General features: G+C 47.2%; 1 protein-coding gene across 1 annotated transcript; it reads right to left on the bottom strand.

Annotated features, from left to right (window-relative positions):
- Positions 1-11,609: 11,609 nt before the first annotated feature.
- On the bottom strand, positions 11,610-13,048 carry LOC139353709 (uncharacterized). The gene is made up of 2 exons (XM_070998033.1): positions 12,943-13,048; positions 11,610-12,790 (listed from the first exon to the last, which is right to left on the bottom strand). The coding sequence occupies exons 1-2, from the start codon at positions 13,046-13,048 to the stop codon at positions 11,610-11,612; spliced, it is 1,287 nt and encodes a 428-aa protein (XP_070854134.1).
- Between the last annotated feature and the right edge of the window lie 7,366 nt (positions 13,049-20,414).

Raw genomic sequence — 20,414 nt, 5'->3', positions numbered from 1 at the left:
CTCCTATACCCCAATTTGGGGTTAACATATGAATCCCAACTCCGGAATGCGATTGGTAGGTTTACACGACTTTTAATAATATCTTACATCTTAATTTTTGTAAAATCGCTCAGAGTTACATGGGGAATTTTCCAGGTCTTATTCGTAATTTCCAGTTTAAAAGTTTGTTCATTTCTGGTTTGTTCAAGATTTACCAAGATTCTTAGTTAGCATCAACACTAGTTCGTGTTTACAATTTAACAAAACTTTTTTATAATCCTCAGCCAATCCCAACAAATTTTTTAATGGTACAGAAAAAATTTTAAGTGGGGATCCCGTAGAAATTTCGTCTCCACTGCTCCATCCAGAATTTAATAGGTATTGACTTTGAAGATTATCCAGAGATATACAATTTTTTAGGGTAGTAGTCATACCGACATAGACTTGACACGTTGGACTCGTTGTATTTAGTTGTTACCTAGCAGTATTTTGATGATTACTTTCTATTTAGTCTTGTTATTGGATGGTTACTTCTTGTATAGTACCTGTACAGTACTTGATTTTGGATGGTTACTATCTGTATAGTATCTGTAAAGTACTTGGTTTTAGATGGTAACTAAATGTTAACAAGTATTATGAGTTTGTAGGATCATTCAATATTTTTGTATATATTTTATTATTGTAAACATATTTCATTAAATTCATAATTAATTATATTTTATGTATATTTGTATATAATTAAATTTCTTACTCCATCCCTCTGTAAGAAACATGTCGGTTATTAATCTTCGTTCCAAACGCAAATTTTCGCTTGGTTCCCATAGATAGATGTAAAATAGTTTTCACAATGTAATTGTTCGTACCCAAAGGTACTCAACATGACCACACCCAACAAATCAAGCAGTAGCCAAGTTGGGAACAGTACCAGGCGCTCAGTAGCACTCACTGCAGATGAGAAGTGCTTATCAGCATATTATATGTCTCACTAACTCACCGTCTTACAGACTCAACGGCACACTGACGCGCCAATGCAGTCAGCACATGTTGCAGTTTTAGCTGAGCCAACTGCACCATAATCATAATTCCCTGACCTACTTTAGAATATAGCTTATTTCACTAATCATTACACTAAGCTTCCGTGTTCCAAGTAGTATATAAGCAGGTATCAAATGAAGAATAAATCAGTTATCAACACACCTCTTAACTCCGCGGTTCTACTTCCTACAACTGGGAATAGGGCTCGTAATAAACTATCTCAACTAGCAGCTAACCACGTTAGCTCACCCTCAGCGCAGCTCCAGCATCGCCTGTGGTCCGGCATCGCAGTAACCATCGTTACCATTGCCGCGACGCGATCGTCCTGCCATCATAGCGTCCCCGTGCCAGCGACAAGTGCTCATTACCCCCTTGTCCCGCGGTGTGACCCGGAAGTGTCTACTTCGGTTAGGCACAAACATTGGTGACCCCGACGTGATCCTTTAACAACAAAGGATCACACTCAAGCAACCCCCTTCCCACTAAAGGACTCACAGCTTTATCCAGCTTCACAGGATACGCTTCTTCTTCCAGCGTCACAGGAACTTCAGCTTAATCCAGCTTCACAGGATTCGCTTCTTCTTCCAGCGTCACAGGAACTTCAGCTTAATCCAGCTTCACAGGATACGCTTCTTCTTCCAGCGTCACAGGAACTTCAGCTTCATCCAGCTTCACAGGATACGCTTCGTCTTCCAGCGTCACAGGAACTTCAGCTTAATCCAGCTTCACAGGATACGCTTCTTCTTCCAGCGTCACAGGAACTTCAGCTTAATCCAGCTTCACAGGATACGCTTCTTCTTCCAGCGTCACAGGAACTTCAGCTTAATCCAGCTTCACAGGATTCGCTTCTTCTTCCAGCGTCACAGGAACTTCAGCTTAATCCAGCTTCACAGGATACGCTTCTTCTTCCAGCGTCACAGGAACTTCAGCTTAATCCAGCTTCACAGGATTCGCTTCGTCTTCCAGCGTCACAGGAACTTTAGCTTCATCCAGCTTCACAGGATACGCTTCTTCCTCCATCGTCACAGGAACTTCAGCTTAATCCAGCTTCACAGGATACTCAGCTTCATCCAGCTTCACAGGATATTCAGCTTCACAAGATTCTTTGTTTCCAAGACACACAATATGTCTACTTCATTCATTGAGGAAACAAGTCACACAAGAATCGATTTACACAATCGATTACTAGACACCCAAAACGAGCTGCAAGGGAAAATCCAACAGCTCATTAAGAATTATGGCAAGGATTCTGCCGACCGACGCCACCGAGACGTCTATTATTCCGGTAAGCTAAATCAGTTAAACGATCTCTGGCAGCAGTTTTGCGACCTAGATGAAGAAGTCCAGCAAGCGGCATTACCCACTGGAAGTGAGTACTCTTCACGACTAGTAGCACTTAAAGAGCTGGTCGAAAAATATCAGAATATCTTTCTGGACAACATGCCGACTGGAAGCGGGCTTCCGAAGGCCCCCAGACGAACGTCGGCCAACATTAAGCTCACAACAAGAGATCAAGTCAAAGGAGATTCCGCAATTGACACGGTGATCCGACAGTTGCAGAGAAGATGCAACGAATTAGAGTCATCATTAACATTAGCCTCGAACGCCCCAACTGTCACCCCAGCCCTACAAAGGCACCTGGATCTCCATTGGGCGTTACTGAGGCAAGCCCACGACGAATTGGATAGCACACCTGGGGCCGCAGCTCTGGCAGAAGCAGAGCTAGCCCAATTCCACACATTATACGAGGAATACGAAATGAACCTGCTACGAGAAAACGACGCGCCAATGAGCCTAAACTTGGCACTTCCGCCAATTAGCATTCCGGAGTTCAACGGCGAGTATCTAGACTGGCCACGGTTCCATGATCTCTTTGTGGAATTGGTACATAACAAAGCATATTCGGCCAGTCAAAAGCTACATATTCTACAGAGTTCGCTTCGTGGTGAAGCGAGGAACGTCTTGACAGACACAGCCTTCTCACAGGGTGGCTATGACGACACCTGGTTGCGGTTGAAGGCCAGGTACCAGAACGGCAAAATACTAGTATTCGCCGCCATAGCAAAAATTGTTGACCATAGGCTTATAGACGGCTCATCGCGCCAACTAAGGGCCTTACATGACACTATAAAAAACTCAATGAGTACTCTTAAAAACCTCGATATCAGCACAAAATCCTGGGATCCAATCCTGTGTTTTCTTATCAGAAGAAAACTAGACCAGCAGTCTCTAGCTGCTCTAGAAAATTCAGCGGATGCACCAACGGAAATTCCAACGTTATGGAGTGTACTGACGTTTATTGAGCGGCGCGCTTGCATGCTGGAGACTATAAACGCTCAACCTACAGCAACACTCCGCCATCAGTCAGTTCACAACGAAGAGAGCTGTAAGATTTGTCACCTAGGACAACATAATCTTAGAGCGTGTAGCCGTATCCAGCAAATGGACCACAAAGCACGGCGTCAAGCCATTATTCAAGTAGGAGCATGCACAAATTGTTTGTCTACAGCTCATAAGGTTGAAAACTGTGGATCACCGACCACTTGTCGAGTCTGCCAGCAACGGCATCATTCACTGTTACACCAAGGACCGACTAGCAATCCAGTGGCCGGCGCAGTAACCATTGCAGGCTACGACCACGTAGGAGGATTTACTATGCTCGCAACCGCCAAGGTCTCATTACAAGGGCCAAACGGTCAATTACAAACATGTCGCGCTGTAATAGATGGTGGATCACAGGTGAATCTTATCTCAAGGAGAATGGCAGATCTTCTATCTCTTAAAGAAAGGTCACCGATTGAAATATCTGGAATCGGAGGAAAGATATCAACAGCAATTAGATCAACACTAAAGCTCTCATCATGTACATCAGGGTTTGAAAAACTATTAGAGGTATTTATTATGCCCACAGTCATTACAGACCAACCGTCAGTACCGATTACAACCGATCTTAATATTCCCGAGGGACTGCCGTTAGCAGATCCTGACTTTCGGCAACCAGGACCCATTGACCTAACGTTAGGGGCTGAAGTATTTTCTCGTGTAATTACCGGTGAACGTCTTGAACTAGGACCTAATAAACCTTTGGCACAAGGCACTAGGCTTGGTTATGTAATCACAGGTTATCTCAATAAGGAAACCTCATCTGACACGGAAATCAACCCTATTTTGGTAGAAGGCAGAGGTGATTTTGCAGGACCGAACGCTGCTTATGATCCAACAAAAGATAAAAGTCCGATGAATATAGAACCGACTTCTCATCAATATAAAACCTACAAGAAGGCTGACTTTGGTTCAACATTTCTAAACTTAACCAAGGAAGATCTTAGTTTTGTTGCAGAATGCCCACACACCATAGACGTGCCAAATGATCAAGTTCTACGAGGGCACAATTTCAGTCCCCACGGTAATGTCAATTTTATCGCAAAGGGGAGTGTTAAGCAGCATCAAGATGTGAAGGACCTGAATCAAAAACATGAACCACAGTTGAAGGAACGATCCACCTTGGTCAATGATTTGTTAGGTGCTTCCGATACAATTCGGTCAAGGGCTGACCGACATCACGACTTAATTGAGGGTACCCCTCAATGGGGGGGAGAATGTTCGTACCCAAAGGTACTCAACATGACCACACCCAACAAATCAAGCAGTAGCCAAGTTGGCAACAGTACCAGGCGCTCAGTAGCACTCACTGCAGATGAGAAGTGCTTATCAGCATATTATATGTCTCACTAACTCACCGTCTTACAGACTCAACGGCACACTGACGCGCCAATGCAGTCAGCACATGTTGCAGTTTTAGCTGAGCCAACTGCACCATAATCATAATTCCCTGACCTACTTTAGAATATAGCTTATTTCACTAATCATTACACTAAGCTTCCGTGTTCCAAGTAGTATATAAGCAGGTATCAAATGAAGAATAAATCAGTTATCAACACACCTCTTAACTCCGCGGTTCTACTTCCTACAACTGGGAATAGGGCTCGTAATAAACTATCTCAACTAGCAGCTAACCACGTTAGCTCACCCTCAGCGCAGCTCCAGCATCGCCTGTGGTCCGGCATCGCAGTAACCATCGTTACCATTGCCGCGACGCGATCGTCCTGCCATCATAGCGTCCCCGTGCCAGCGACAAGTGCTCATTACCCCCTTGTCCCGCGGTGTGACCCGGAAGTGTCTACTTCGGTTAGGCACAAACAGTAATCTTTCTCAGATGTTGAATTATTTTTAATGCATTCATTTGTTCCATCCCATAATAATATTGTAACATATTTCGAAAGCATCATTAGCTAGCATAGGAGCGTCTATAAATTTAATTTCTGATTCAAGTTTATGATAGAGGTGTTGGGACCTGGTAATATCGGTGTTTGTTGTCAAACATTTTTCTAGTTCAAGTTTTCTAATTCTATTCTATTTGTATACTATTTGTATGAGTAAGGCATCATTGTCTAAGATTCTGAATACGTTTAATAAACTCTTTAATTACAATACTGATTAGCTGGTTACTATCTATTTAGTAAATGTATACAAGTTGTTTAGTATCTGGTTTCTATATGTTTAATAGAAGTATACAAGTTGTTTACTAGATGTACACAAGTTATTTACTAGCTGTTTAGTATCTGGTTACTATATATTTAGTAGATGTATACAAGTTGTTTAGTATCTGGTTTCTATATGTTTATTAGATGTATACAAGTTGTTTACTAGATGTATACAAGTTGTTTACTAGCTGTTTAGTATCTGGTTTCTATATGTTTAGTAGATGTATACAAGTTGTATAGTAGATGTATACTAGTTGTTTACTAGCTGTTTAGTATCTGTTTTATATATGTTTAGTATCTGTTTATTTGATGTTTACTAAGTATTATTAGCTGGTTACTAGTTGTTATTAACGTCTACGAGCTTTTACAGTCTTTTGTTAAGAATGATCAAAAATTCTTGATCACTAGACGACTTTCGATGTGAAGTAAAAACTTACACTCTGATTTTCAACGTGTTTCCTATGTACGTAAGAAAGAATGCAAAGCCAAAATAGCTCAAGATTGATATATAAATCTTAGAGAACCATGTCCGATTATGTTGGGGGAAGATGTATCCTGTGATTGTAAAACTAATTAAGATATAAATTGTTCACAAGTTGTCTAAAAGCTGTGTAGAAGCTGCTTTGATAAACAATTTTGATTCATAATTACAGATATTAAGAGTATATAATAATATCACGCACTTTATCTAGTATATTGTTAAAATAAAACATTTCCATTTTTCATATTCTTTCATCTTATGTAGGTATAATAAATGTAATCTTAACTACGATAGCTAGCCTTACATCCCATAACTATAGTAAAATAAAAAAAATAAAATGTCTAGAAAGAACAAAATATATGAATGTCAAAAAACGATTTAAAACTAACTATAATTGGAAAAGTGATTGAAATCGCTCCGGCGTAATACAGTAAAAAACAAAAAACACTGTGATTATTTCATTTTCTATCACCATAACAAATGTGTTTACCCACACCTAAATGACCAATTGTATCCTTTGTCCAAAAATGTCTGTGACTTTCACTTATAAATTTGTCACCGATAATTTAAATCCCATTAAGCAAACCACCCATTGCTAACCGTACCATAATCCCAGAGTCAAGTTGGTTACCTACAATAAACATAGGTGGTGGTGTAAAGGATTGCTAAAATGCGTCGACGCAGGCGCAAATGTCATAAAAAATGATCATATAAATATAATTAGGAAAGTATTTTTTTACTTGCGAACCATTTATAACTGTTACCAACAACACAAATAGTTATGTTACAAAGGATTTGCTTCAATGCCTCGACGCAGGCGCAAAGGTTGTAAGGACCTTTTTCATGGGCTGGGATAAAACTCAGTCCGGCCAGGGTCCTCTACAGTTAAATTTGTAGAAAGGAGTTGGGACGAAACTGGACGGGGAGTTGCCGCGGGGATTTGTGGGGAAAGGAGGCCAGAGTATCCGCGTTGCACCGAGTAGGCAGCTCTAGCGCAACACGGCACCCGAAAGGTATAGGAGAGGGCGGGGCTGCTGCCGGCGAAAATACTAACGAAACGAGCGGCGTAGCCGAACCCTGAGAAAATACCAATAAAACTGGACGGCGTGGCCGTTCCCCCTGGATGTGCGACTCACAAGCTACTGGGGTAGGGGGGTAGGGATCCGAGGGGAGGATGGCCGGAGGCGACCCTTCCCTGTGCTCCCTGTGGTCGATCGAGTGGTCGTTTGCACTGAGTAAGCTTCTCTGGCGCAACCCGATTCCCGACCGGCACAGATCACTGCACGTGGCTCGCGACTACCTAAACCGTATTTGGGGCGGGGTTCCCAGGAGAGGGTGGCCAGATGCGATCCTTTCCTATGCTCCTTGTGGGCGATCGGGTGGTCGTTTGCACTGAGTAAGCAGCTCTGGCGCAGCACGATTCCCGACCGGCACAAATCACTGCACGTGGCTCGCGCCTACCTAAACCGTAATTGGGGCGGGGTTCCCAGGAGAGGGTGGCCAGATGCGATCCTTTCCTATGCTCTTTGTGGGCGATCGGGTGGTCGTTTGCACTGAGTAAGCAGCTCTGGCGCAACACGATTCCCGACCGGCACAAATCACTGCACGTGGGTTCCCGAAAAATGCACAAATTCACACGGACACATATTTCTTCATTCTCGCTTGTCTTTATTATGCGCTAGTACTACTACTACTACTACCCCTACTCGCACTCAGTCTGATCGCTATTGTCCGTCACACTTACTCCTTGGATCCGGCGTGCCGACGCTCGTGCCGCTGTACCACTCCGGGTTGTAGTCCGCTCCTAGGTCTGATCGCCTTGGCTGCCATTCGAGAATGAGAGCGAGCTTCCGCCCTTGCGGCCGCATGTAAGCCCGGCTTGCCGGGTTTCTTCGTTTCCCAACACAGTTTCTTATCGAACCTCCCGCCTATCGCTATCGGCACTATCAGCTGTTGGCCCTCGGTCGACCAACACTGGGTTGTTTTCCAGCCCTGGTGCGCGCAATATTTAAATCGGATAAGCTTAGCTTCTAGTTTGAACTTATATAAATTGCCTTCGTGGCGTAACGATTTATATTATAATTATATTATATATTACAACTTATAAATAAATGGCCTTCGTTGCGGAAATAGAAATGGCGAAATGTGGAGGGTGTGTTTCACGCATCCTCACACCCCCCCTTTTCTTCGGCGTGATTATGGCGGAGGGAAACGATCACCTCCCGCCCGGCGGTGATGGTGACTCGGAACCGATGACCCTCGATCTGGCGCAGGTAGCGCACCCTCCGTCGATCCTGCTCCTGGATGGATGCGACTAGGGCTGTAGGCAGTCGTCGCTGGTGGGTGTCTACCCTCCAGCCGACTGGGGCGACGATCCACTGGGCCTCCTCCATAACTTGTCCAGCGTCCGGACACTCCCGGAGGGCTTGCAGGACCTCATCCTCCTCTTCCCTGCTGAGGAACAATTTCAGGTCCGGTTCCCAGCCCAGCTCGCTTGGTGCGATCGTGCGGCCGGGAGTTTGCGGTACGGCGCGCGCGGCGATATTGGGTGCGGCGATCGCTGGCTGTGTGGTCGAAACATCCCTTCCGGGGTTCGTGGGGAGCTTTGCAAACGTCCGGGCGTTCGTGGTAGCGGACTGGTATAGTGGCTTCACCCTCCTGGGGGTGACGTCTGTCGCGGCGTTCTGGGAGATGCCCTCGGGGGCCGCTTTGGTGGTGATCCGGGCGATGCCTCTGGTAGGGCCGGCGGTGGCGGGTCTACGAAATCCTGGGGACCGTTTCCTCCGACTCCTGGGTCCTGGCCAGCAGCGGGTCCTGCGTCCTCCTCGTTGGCGTCGTCCTCCTCCTCGTTAGCTTCGTCCTCCTCCTCGTTGGCTTCGTCCTCCTCCTCGTTGGCTTCGTCCTCCTCCTCGTTGGCTTCGTCGGAACCGTGCCCGGAGCTGAGTCTCCTCCCAGCGTCGGCTTCCCCAGGCTCTGGGTTGACGTAGCCGCCGTAGTCCTCCCAGGCCCGGTTAGCTTCGTCGATGACCGGCTGTTGGGGCGCGCGAAGTTGCCCGGCTCCAAAGCGACCGTCCATCGCCACGGAGGAGTCATCGGAAGACATCGGGCTTCCCGAGGGGCATCGTTCGGTTTCCCGCCGGCATTGCTCAAGGTAGCCGGGTGCGAACGCGTGGTGCTCCTGGCTCTGGATCCAAGCATCCACCGAACGGTGAACTGTTGCCGTCCCCGGTTCGCCGGATTCGAAGACCTGCAGCCGTGCAAAACGGGCCACCGTGGGTGCTGTCGGGTCGTCGTCCTCGTCCCCCGATGCTCCAACTGCAAACGCCGCAGGTGGCTCGCCGCTAACTGCGATGCTTTGGGTACATTCGTCGACTCCCTTATGTTGGGCACGCGCTCCCTCCGGTGGCTTCTTCCGGGTCCCCTAGTTGGTCACTGCGTTGGTGGTACTCCTTCAGGTCGCCTACTCCTGCTGTTCGCCTCTTCCTGTTTTCCATATGTTGTATCCTGACGATATTCGGGGAGAGGAACTTCAGCACCTTAAATGGCCCCGAGTACTTAGGAGCAAGCTTCGCGTTAAAGCCTTCGCTGGCCTTTGACAGGTGGTGGAGGCGGACCATAACCTGTGATCCGAGCTGAGGTCTCCACTCGCGACGTCGCAAATTGTAGTGGCGGCCTTGTTCCTGAGAAGCCATCTGGTTGGTTTGCAGCGCAGTCCGGAAAGCTTCCTGAAGTCGTTTAGCTCGCTCAGTGGGGTCCAACGGCGACGAGTGTAGACCAGGCGTGACCACATCAAAGAGGGCCCCTGGCAATCTGGGTTCCCTACACTGCACCAGATAGGCGGGGCTGAAACCGGTGCTATCTGAGATGCTCGTGTTTATGGCCAGCAAGATCTCTGGCAGTAGCTGATCCCATGTCCTGTGATCCTGGTCCACGTACTGGGCTATCATTGTCTTGATGGTCCGGTTTGCCCGTTCGGTGGGGTTCTGCTGCGGGGAATAGGGAGCTGTGTGTTCCAGTTTGATGCCGTTAGTGCGACAGAATGTCTTGAAACCGCGGCTGGTGAACTGCGTGCCGTTGTCGCAGATCAAAGTCCTGGGTGCTCCAAAGCGGGATATTATCCTTTCCCGAAATCCAAACTCCAGTTGGGCGGCTGTGGCCTTCTTTAGGGGTATGATCTCGACCCATTTGGAAAAGACATCTATAAGTACGAGCAGCATGGTATTCCCTCGTCGGGTCCGAGGAAGAGGTCCAACGAAGTCGGCTCCGACGAGCGCAAATGGCTCCGTGGGATGGCGGGTGAGCATTTTGCCCGCCGGTTTGCGTTGACTCACCTTGTATTGTTGGCAAACCAAGAAGCTGGTGACGTACCGCACAACGTCTCGATGTAATCCCGGCCAGAAATATCGTTGGGCAATCCGTCTGGGAGTCTTCCGGATGCCCAGGTGACCAGCAGAAGGGTGGTCGTGGCATTCCTCCAGCACTCGTTGTCTCTGCTCCCGAGGCACGCAAAGCTTCCATGGGTTGCTGTTTCCCACGTCTGAGGTGTGTCCGATGTGTCGATACAGCTGTCCGTGATCCAGAGTGTAATCCGGAAACTTTTCGGGGCGCCTCTGGACTTCTTCTTGCATCCTCCGGATCCATTTGCACTGAGTTCCGTGTTCCGCGAGCAGCTGAAGCATCCCTAGGGGTTGTCGGGAGAGGGCGTCGGCGACAACGTTGTATTTGCCCTTCCGATAGAGGACGGTAAACTGGTATTGTTGCAGCTCCGGAGCCCACCGGGCTATACGGCCCGTGGGGTTTTCAATCGAGTTCAACCACTTGAGAGCGAGGTGATCCGTGATCACGTCAAACTGGTAGCCCTCCAAGTAGCAGCGTAGCTTCCGCGTGGCCCAAACTATGGCGAGGCACTCCTTTTCGGTAGTGGAGTAGTTTTCCTCGGCTCGCTCGACGCGTCGACTTACGTAGGCGATGACCTTCTCCTCTCCATCGATGCTCTGAGTGAGGACTGCTCCAAGTCCTGTATCACTTGCATCCGTCTGAAGCTGGAACTTGTATTCAAAATTTGGGCAGGCCAGTACCGGTGCGGCCGTTAGTCTGGCTTTGAGTGTCTCGAATGCCTGCTGTTGGGGCTCCTCCTCGCCAAATGGCGACGGAGTTCCTTGACGTTGGTTGGCGGGCGTAGTCCCTGGATAGCAGCTATCTTATCTGGGTCCGTCCTGATGCCTTCTTCGCTGATCAAGTGGCCTAAGTATACCAGCTTTTTCTGGAAAAACTTGCACTTGCCTTGATTCAGCCGATACTTTGCTTCCCGCAGTCGTCGTAAGACTTCCCTGAGATTCCTGGCATGTTCCTCCCACGTCGCCCCGATGACGATGATGTCATCCAAGTAGGCAAAGGCGTGGGGTTCCATATCCGGCCCGATGACGCTGTCAAGGGCTCGCTGGAACGTTGCTGGGGCAGAATGCAGTCCAAAGGGCATGACTTTCCAGTGGAAGAGTCCACGCCCAGGGACGGTAAAAGCCGTGCATTCGCGGCTTCCTTCCGCCATAGGGATCTGCCAGTATCCATTCTTAAGATCCAGCGTTGAGATGAACCGGGCGTTCCGTAGCCGCTCCAATATGTGGTTGATTCGTGGGAGTGGGTACGCATCGGGTTGCGTTGAGTTGTCGATAGTCGACGCACATCCGCATATCCCCTGTCTTCTTCCGCACGAGCACCAGCGGGGCACTGTGCGGGCTACGGGAGGGCTCGATTCGGTCGTCTCGTAATAGCTCGTCCAACTGCTGATTGATTATGCTCTGCATGGCGGGGTTCTTTGGATAATACCGCTGCTTTAGTGGCTTATTCTCCCGGAGAGTGATGGTATGCTCGGCGATCTCCGTTGGCCCGCTTAGCTCGTCGAAAAGCTGTAGCTCCTCCTGCAGAAAGTGGGCGGTTTCCTCGGCGTGAGGTTCTTCGGTCACCTGTAGCCTGGTTGGGTCCTCCGCTACAGTGGCCAGGTGTCCGTGGGGACAGTGGCTCCGGAACGGGTTGTGCTTCCGTGCGCTGGCTGCGTCCGACTGGGCTGGCAGCTGATATACACCGATTTTCCGTTGTGGTTCCCCAGGCCCAGGTGAGGTGGCTGGTTTGCGCGTGTGAGTTTCCACCGTTGTGGTGGCCAACAGGGCGCTCGTGGAGGGGCGTCGAAACGGGTTCTTCTCCTTTGCCGTGGCGGCGTCCGCCTGCGGTTGTAGGCCGTACCTGTTATCCGTGGTGATGCAGGTTCCCGCGGTGTCGCCTGACGGGTTCCTTGACAAGGGGGGTCCCGAGGGGTCAGGACTTGTATTCCGCACTGGCGCGTTTGGCTTTATGTGAGTCCTCGGAGCAGGCTTTGGAACTGTTTTGGTCCCCCCCTCGGTGGCTTGCGATGATTGCGGCGTACCGGGTGTGCTTGGGGATTGCGCGGTTGCGGCCGTAGGAGTCGCCCGCGTATCTGGGGTTGGTTCTACCTTCCGGGTGGCAGGTGGGGCTAGTTGCAAGCAGACTTGCCCGCAGATTAGAGTTGCGCTGATGGCGCAAAGAAAGTCGATGCCCAAAATCACTTCATCCAGGATCGTTGGCAGGACTAGTAGCGTCAGCCCGATCTGTCGGTCGTTTAAGTCGACTTGCGCCCGGAGGGCCTTGGTCACCTCTTTCTGGGATCCATCCGCCAGAGAGATGCGGGAGCGGACTTCTCTGCTGTTTCTTCCTGAGTCTAGGCGCTTGGCGATCGCTTCGCTGACAAAGCTTCGCTAGGCTCCTGTGTCAATTATTGCCGAGAAAGGTTGTCCCTCGATGGTAACATTGGCAACAATCCGCCCCCCCGCCAGGCGGAGTGGGGAATCTAGTGATGGGGGAGCACCGAGTGGGTCACCGCGGGCTCACGACGTGGGCGGCGACCCTGGCCGTTTTCCGTCCGCAGCAGCAGTCGATGGTACGGATGATTCGTTTCCCACAGTCCCAGCAGTACATCAGCAGTGGGTTTCGGCATTCTCGTGTGAAGTGTCCAATTTCTCCGCAGCGGTGACAAGCTCGGCCGACGTCAACCGGTGGTTCCGCTTCCTGGGCGATCATCCCGTTGGATATCGCCGGCCTCCTGGGTCCAGAGGGCATTGGAGCGAGAAAGTTCTGGAGTCGAGGTGTGGGTCTTCCGCTGCTCTCCCTGCCGGAATTCCAGCTTGCGGTTGGAATTAGGGCTGCATGTCGAACGGGGTCTCGATCCCGTGCGATTTCGAACGCAGTTGCCAGTTGGGTAAGCCCCTCTAGTGAGGAGAACTCATGTCGCCGTATGAAATGCTGGTACTCCGGCATCAAATTCTCGTAGATCCTGGCCTAGTGAGTACTTGGCGCGTTGCATCATCAGGCGTAATTCCACTACGTATATTTTGAAGGGCTCGCCCACTTGTTGTTGCCTGGTCCGGATGGCATCTTCTGGGCTCTGGTAGTACCGCGGAGGCAAGAAAAACTCCAGAAACTCTCTCCGGAAAGTTTCCCATGGCTCGGTGTGCATTTGGTATGCCCGGTACCAGCCTTCGGCGCGGCCTGAGAGAAGTCCAATGACGGCCCTCGGTATGTCACTCGTTCTTACATTGTAGGCCGTGGCACTTTCCTCGATGCGTTCTATAAATTGAACGTCAAAAAGTACGCCCCATCCTCGCAGTTTCTCGGCGAACACGGCCGCGGATATGGGGCTGTGCGGAAGATGGGCGGCTGGGTTGGCGGCCGGTATCTCCCGTCCAGTGCTTTTCCGTAGGTTCCCTAAGCAGGGCACGGGAAGCGTGTGGTCCTCAATTCCGGGCATCGGTGAGGTGGCCCGACTGGTGGACGTCCTCTGGGTGGGTGCTTCCTGGTATATTGCCTCCAGTGCGGCAAAGCGCTCTCGTAGAGCCGGGCTGTGGTCTCCTCCTCCGATGAAGGATGCCAATCGTGGTCGTAGTTCGTCTACTTGGCCGTTCGGGTCAAGTCCAAACTCTTTTAGCAGAGCCTGCAGCTCGTCCTTCCGGCGGTAGGCGATCCACCTGACCCCCATGTTTGCGGTCGTGGAATCACCCCCGGATGCGGTGAAAAACCTGTCCTCTTCCAGTCCGGCAGCTGCCGGATCTGGCTTTGATTCTGCGTCCTCTGACGTTTTCTTTCCCGAGACACTGGGCATACGCGCGGTTGGCGCTGCTGAGGGCGCGGCTGATGGGCGCTGCTGTGGGCGCTGCTGGTGGCGCTCGGTGGGCACTCGGTAGGCACTCGGTATGTGCTGCTGGTGGTGCAAATGACGCCGCCCGATGGGCGCTGAACGCTGCGGAGGGCGCGGGGCCGCTTGTTGCGCGCTCCTGGTGACGCTCGTTGTGTGGCTGGTGACCACGTGTCCGGCGCTGTTGGCGCTGCTGGTGGCGCTCTGTGGGCACCTGATGGTCACGTGGGTGGCACTGCACGGCGCGGGACGCTGCTGGGTCTGCGCTGCTGATGGCGCAGCTGGCGGCGCGGGTGACGCTGCTGAGGGCGCGGTGGCCGCGCTGTGCGTGCTCCTGGTGGGCACGTGGGTGGGTGCCGCTGGTGGTGCACTGACGCCGATCGCTGGGCGCTTGTTGGGCTCTGCTGGGCCGCTCTGTGGGCGCTGCTCGGGGCGCGGTATGCGCTTGACGGCTTCGTGGGAGACCACGTGGCTATGTGGCGCTCCGGGAGTGGGTCGGCATTGGCGGGCGCAGCGTTGCGGGATCCCCTACTCTAACTATTCCTGCGGTCTCCTATCTTTCTCTAAATCTCGTCTACTGGACATGGGTCTTTAGGCCGTGCGGTTGGTGGTAAAAACCCAACTCTCCTGAAGGATATCTAGTCGTCCTTATTCGTCCCTGTTCGGGCGCCAAACTGTAAGGACCTTTTTCATGGGCTGGGATAAAACTCAGTCCGGCCAGGGTCCTCTACAGTTAAATTTGTAGAAAGGAGTTGGGACGAAACTGGACGGGGAGTTGCCGCGGGGATTTGTGGGGAAAGGAGGCCAGAGTATCCGCGTTGCACCGAGTAGGCAGCTCTAGCGCAACACGGCACCCGAAAGGTATAGGAGAGGGCGGGGCTGCTCCCGGCGAAAATACTAACGAAACGAGCGGCGTAGCCGATCCCTGAGAAAATACCAACAAAACTGGACGGCGTGGCCGTTCCCCCTGGATGTGCGACTCACAAGCTACTGGGGTAGGGGGGTAGGGATCCGAGGGGAGGATGGCCAGATGCGATCCTTTCCTATGCTCCTTGTGGGCGATCGGGTGGTCGTTTGCACTGAGTAAGCAGCTCTGGCGCAACACGATTCCCGACCGGCACAAATCACTGCACGTGGGTTCCCGAAAAATGCACAAATTCATTCATTCAATTCATTCTCGCTTGTCTTTATTATGCGCTAGTACTACTACTACTACTACCCCTACTCGCACTCAGTCTGATTGCTATTGTCCGTCCCACTTACTGCTTGGATCCGGCGTGCCGACGCTCCTGCCGCTGTACCACTCCGGGTTGTAGTCCGCTCCTAGGTCTGATCCCCTTTGGCTGCCATTCGAGAATGAGAGCGAGCTTCCGCCCGGCTTGCCGGGTTTCTTCGTTTCCCAACACAGTTTCTTATCGAACCTCCCGCCTATCGCTATCGGCACTATCAGCTGTTGGCCCTCGGTCGACCAACACTGGGTGGCGGATAAGCTTAGCTTCCAGTTTGAACTTATATAAATTGCCTTCGTGGCGTAACGATTTATATTATAATTATATTATATATTACAACTTATAAATAAATGGCCTTCGTGGCGTAATCTCCAATTATATGCCTTCGTGGCGGAAATAGAAATGGCGAAATGTGGAGGGTGTGTTTCACGCATCCTCACAAGGTCAAGGTATTGGAAAAAAATTCATGGAATATTATCCCTTCATAAAAGAGGTCATAAAATATATAATTAGGAAAGTATTTTTTATTTGCGAACAATTTATAAATGTTACCAACGACACAAATAGTTTTTACAAATGATTGCTAAAATACCTTGATGCAGGCGCAAAGGTCAAGGTAATGGAAAAATTCATGGAATATTATCCCTTGACCAAGAACGAAAATTTCTTCTATTTGGATAATAAAAAAATATATATTAATTCAATACTTTGATTTTTCCATCAAAATGCTTGATAAATCTAGTTGTTTGATATTCTCTAATTAATTTAGTAATATGTTTTCAAGTGCCTATTTAATTTACCAAAAACACTATTAGTCTTCTCTCATAAAATTGATCTTTTGGATCCCTCTAATTCCCCACCGGTGAAATATATGTTCCTCATATTTAATAATGATGGCTTGTCATAGATGGGTACTTGTAATTCATATTTAAGATACTTACATCCTTCTCTAACTAATATTCTTTTATCCATCATGTAAACAGGTTTAGAATTGTATTGCGTGCTTCAACCCCTAGCCACACCCACCACTGTAACAGATTTCACATTTCGAATGGCTGCCCCAGCTACCTAAACTGTACATTTCTTTTGATTTTCTCTTTTCCTTTCTAAGCAATGTACACAATTTTTAAACTGGTTCTGACCTCCCGCTTTAATGGCATCCTCTACTTTATTTTCGTTATATTTCTGATCTTTTCCTAACAGTAGGTTGTTAAACTTTTATAATTTTATGAGATTATTGAGCACCCGAAATCCCAGATATTAACTCATAACATGTAACTAGCAGAATATAGTAAAAGATATCAGATTCTAAGAAGACTAGATTTACCTATAATTCAATTTACCATCTACAATCCCTGGAGAAGAGCTTAGTATTTGCAGTTTAATTTTCAAATTTATTGATTTCACAGATTCCCGCTGGTGAATACCAATTTTTAACAAATGGCTGCCAACTCCATACCATTCAGACACTGGTTTACAACCTCATAGAACTCACTCTCAAGGTATCTGTAATGCACAATATATTTCTGTCTCTTTTATTCTAACCAATATTAAAAAATTTCAAAAACTGGTTTTGGAGTTCATTTTATTCTTAGAATTAAATTATTAAAAATTTTTAAGCCAACAGAGATAACAATGTTTTTGTGATAGTATCCCATGAATAATACATAATTCTTATTTGTATTTTTTCAAAATTATTTATTTCAGAAAATTATTCATTAATTGCATTCAAATAATATTCGTAATAAATCTTACAATTTTTTAAATTTATCAACAGAGTTTCCCAATTATTAATATTAAATGATATTGCATCATATCTATTTGTAAGATTAAATATTAAGAGTGGGACGTCCTCGCGAGACATAGCGCTGACCAATTCACATTGGTCTGCCTCACCATTAAATTTAAGACATTCTAAGTCTGATATTGAATCCCCTATACGAAAAATCATCTCCTTAACTTCCAGTGGCAGTCGTGACAGCGGATTATTTTCGATTTCCGCATCGTGAAGATCAATTTGGTGTTGAAACTTGGTTGCCTCCATCATCAGCTCGGTGATTCGATTTTCCACGTTCTCAATATCAAAGAGATGAGAATCGATATTGTTTTCGCTCTGCAAATCCACCAAGCGCCATTTCAGGATGTCCAACTCTTCTATAGTATCATAATAGATACTACCGATTTCTCGCCGCAACTCTTTGGAAACCTTTAAAATTTCCTTGAAGATTCCTATCTCAACCAACAAATCTTCATTTATTTTAAAAAGTCACATTGGTTGATTTGCTTGTTGATTTCAGTCATCTTTTGTCTTTCGATTCAAATTTTTTACTGTTTTAGGTTCTGTAATCTCATCAACGAGGAAAAGACAGAACGTAGAATCGAGCAGGCACTTTATATCCAAGGATCAAACCCCCTCCCCAAGAATCAAACCACCATCCCATGCGATTGGCTTAAGTAAAACCATTCACATTTTCACTTTTACTTAAGTTGTGTTTGACGTAGCAGAGTATCCCACTTCAAGACTATTTTTGGAAGACTAACTATTGTCCTCGATCATTTATAGTGTTTGAAGTGGGCGTGAACGATAATATTGAAGATGAGAGATGCATATTTAAGATTTTTTTAAATTCGAAAACAATATAGGCAATTCTAGTAGGTTTCATCGACTATTCATTGGTTAGAAGAGATGAGAAGTATTGATTTTGAAAAATATTTGATACAAGTGTAACCAATAGGACACCATCAAATCGATAAAGGAGACACAAAATCATAGAACAAAAGAGAGTGTTGGTTAGAAGAGGTCGCACATACTTTGCTGCAGGTGGGAAAGGAAAGGTCATTTTTTAGACACACCATCATACTCAGGTAGCCCATAGGGGATAGTTTGGAAAAAATCATTTCGAGTTTGGGAAAAATCAAACATTTTCATTTGTTGAATTTCGAGAATGCACATTTTTGGGTAAAAGAAGAGGAAAAATCAAAGATTTTCATTTGTTGAATTTCAAGAATGCATATTTTTGGGTAAAAGAAGAAGATGAAAGCCTGTATAAAATTTTCTTATAAACTGTGTAAGCATATTTAAAAGGGTAAGACGAGATTGTTGACTTAGATAAACAACATGCATTCAGTTAAAATAAATAACTTTATGAATGTATTTGACGGAATTCTGTTTAATGCACACTATGTACGGCTCCAGTTCATACAATCCAAACTCTTTGAATGTGAACGAGGTAACATGAAAACATCAATTCATGGAAATCATATGGACACCTGCGTGTGGAGCAATGATGCAGCCACTGAGGGAGTTGATACTTGTGTATGCCATCGAATTTCTGATTACAAAAAGGAAGCACTCAACACTACATTATGAATATATACTATAATCTAAAAAAAAGAATGAAAATGATTAAATAACACAATAAAATATGTTCGCAATACCAAAATAAACTTCTGACTTTTTATTTCGAGTTAAAACAAGGAAGAACGCTATAGTCGAGTACCTCGACTATCAGATACCCGTTACTCAGCCAAAGGGACCAAAGGGAAATGGAGATATGCAAGCAGCAAAGCGAGATTAAAATGCGCCACCTACCGGCGGTAGACAGGCGTGGCAAATTTTTTTGGTCAATCGATAGGTGTGACGAGACCAATACATTTCAGTTAAAATTTTTTATCTAGCATGAAAACTGTGGGCGTCACAGGATTTCGCGGTTTGTGTGCGTTAAACTGGGCGTGGCAAACTTTTTTTTGGGTCAAACGATAGGTATTGATGTGAACAATACACTTCAGTTAAAATTTTTATACTAGCATCAAAACTGTAGGAGCCACAGTTTTGGGCGGCTTGTGGGCGTTAGAGTGGGCGTGGCGCTCTGCTGAAACTTGCGCTGCGGAAGAAGCTCAGGAATCTGCGCGCCAAATCTCAATAGCCTAGCTTGTATAGTTTCCGAGATCTTAGCGTTCATCCGGACGGACAGACAGACAGACGGACAGACGGACATGGCTAGATCGACTCGGCTAGTGATCCTGATCGGGTGCGCATGTTCGGGTAGCTCTTGCTTGAATCATTTTTATGACATGTTTATGACCCATTTGTGGAAAGGAGAGAATCTTAGACAATTTACCAGTTAAACGTTCTGGAACGGAAACAAAAATGTGTATTTGAAAATATTCCACATCTGAGAATCATTAACTTGTGAGATTTATTGTATTGGGGTTCTTTTGATTTCTTAATTAGTTTTATATTACATTACATTGTTCCCCAACATGATCGGACATGTTCCTCTAAGATAACCATCTTTGAATACTTTGGGTGTGCGACCTTTCACACGTGCACAGCAACACCTGTGATAATGAGGCAAAGGGTACGTGATCACACCTTTCCCCAACATGATCGGATATCTTTCTCTAAGATAACAACTTTTGGATACTGTGGTTGTGCGACCTTTCTCACGTGCACCTTTCTCACCTGACTATTAACTGCACATAATAAGGGGAAGGATACATGATCACATGGGGATGTGGGGGCGATGGGGGCAATTAATTTTACTCTTTATAGACATGATCGTGACATTTTTATGACTTCAAAGCCCATTAAAATCCGTTAATTTATTGGATTATGCTAATTGTCCCAGAACCCGCATACGTTAATGAGGTGGGGAGGGGGGGAGTCTCCGCTCTGCTCTGGAGCGCTTAAGTTAAGTTAGGCTAAAGCAGTTCTTATTTCAAAGTGTACAAATAAACATATATGCACGTCGCGTAAAAACCCCAAAGTACTCCCGTGTTTTTTGGGTACCATTCGATCTTGGGGCTTCACCTATTTTCGTCGATCAAGCCCGCACCGCCCCAACAGGTACAGTACTTCACATGTTAGGGGTATACAAAATTTAGCTTTTTATATCTGTTTCCTCGGCAAACTATCTAGTTTAAACTAATGTTTCTTATAT

Source organism: Drosophila suzukii, chromosome Y, assembly GCF_043229965.1.
Source record: "Drosophila suzukii chromosome Y, CBGP_Dsuzu_IsoJpt1.0, whole genome shotgun sequence".
Lineage (NCBI taxonomy): Eukaryota > Metazoa > Arthropoda > Insecta > Diptera > Drosophilidae > Drosophila > Drosophila suzukii.
This window is presented reverse-complemented; position numbering and strand designations above follow the sequence as displayed.

What these genes read in the sequence shown, in the direction of transcription:
- LOC139353709 (XM_070998033.1), bottom strand. Translation starts at nt 13,048, where the DNA reads ATGCCGAAACCCACTGCTGATGTACTGCTGGGACTGTGGGAAACGAAT. An exon ending in CCAGGGTCGCCGCCCACGTC is followed by an intron (nt 12,791 to 12,942) that starts GTGAGCCCGCGG and finishes TTGTCAGCGAAG; the next exon opens with CGATCGCCAAGCGCCTAGAC.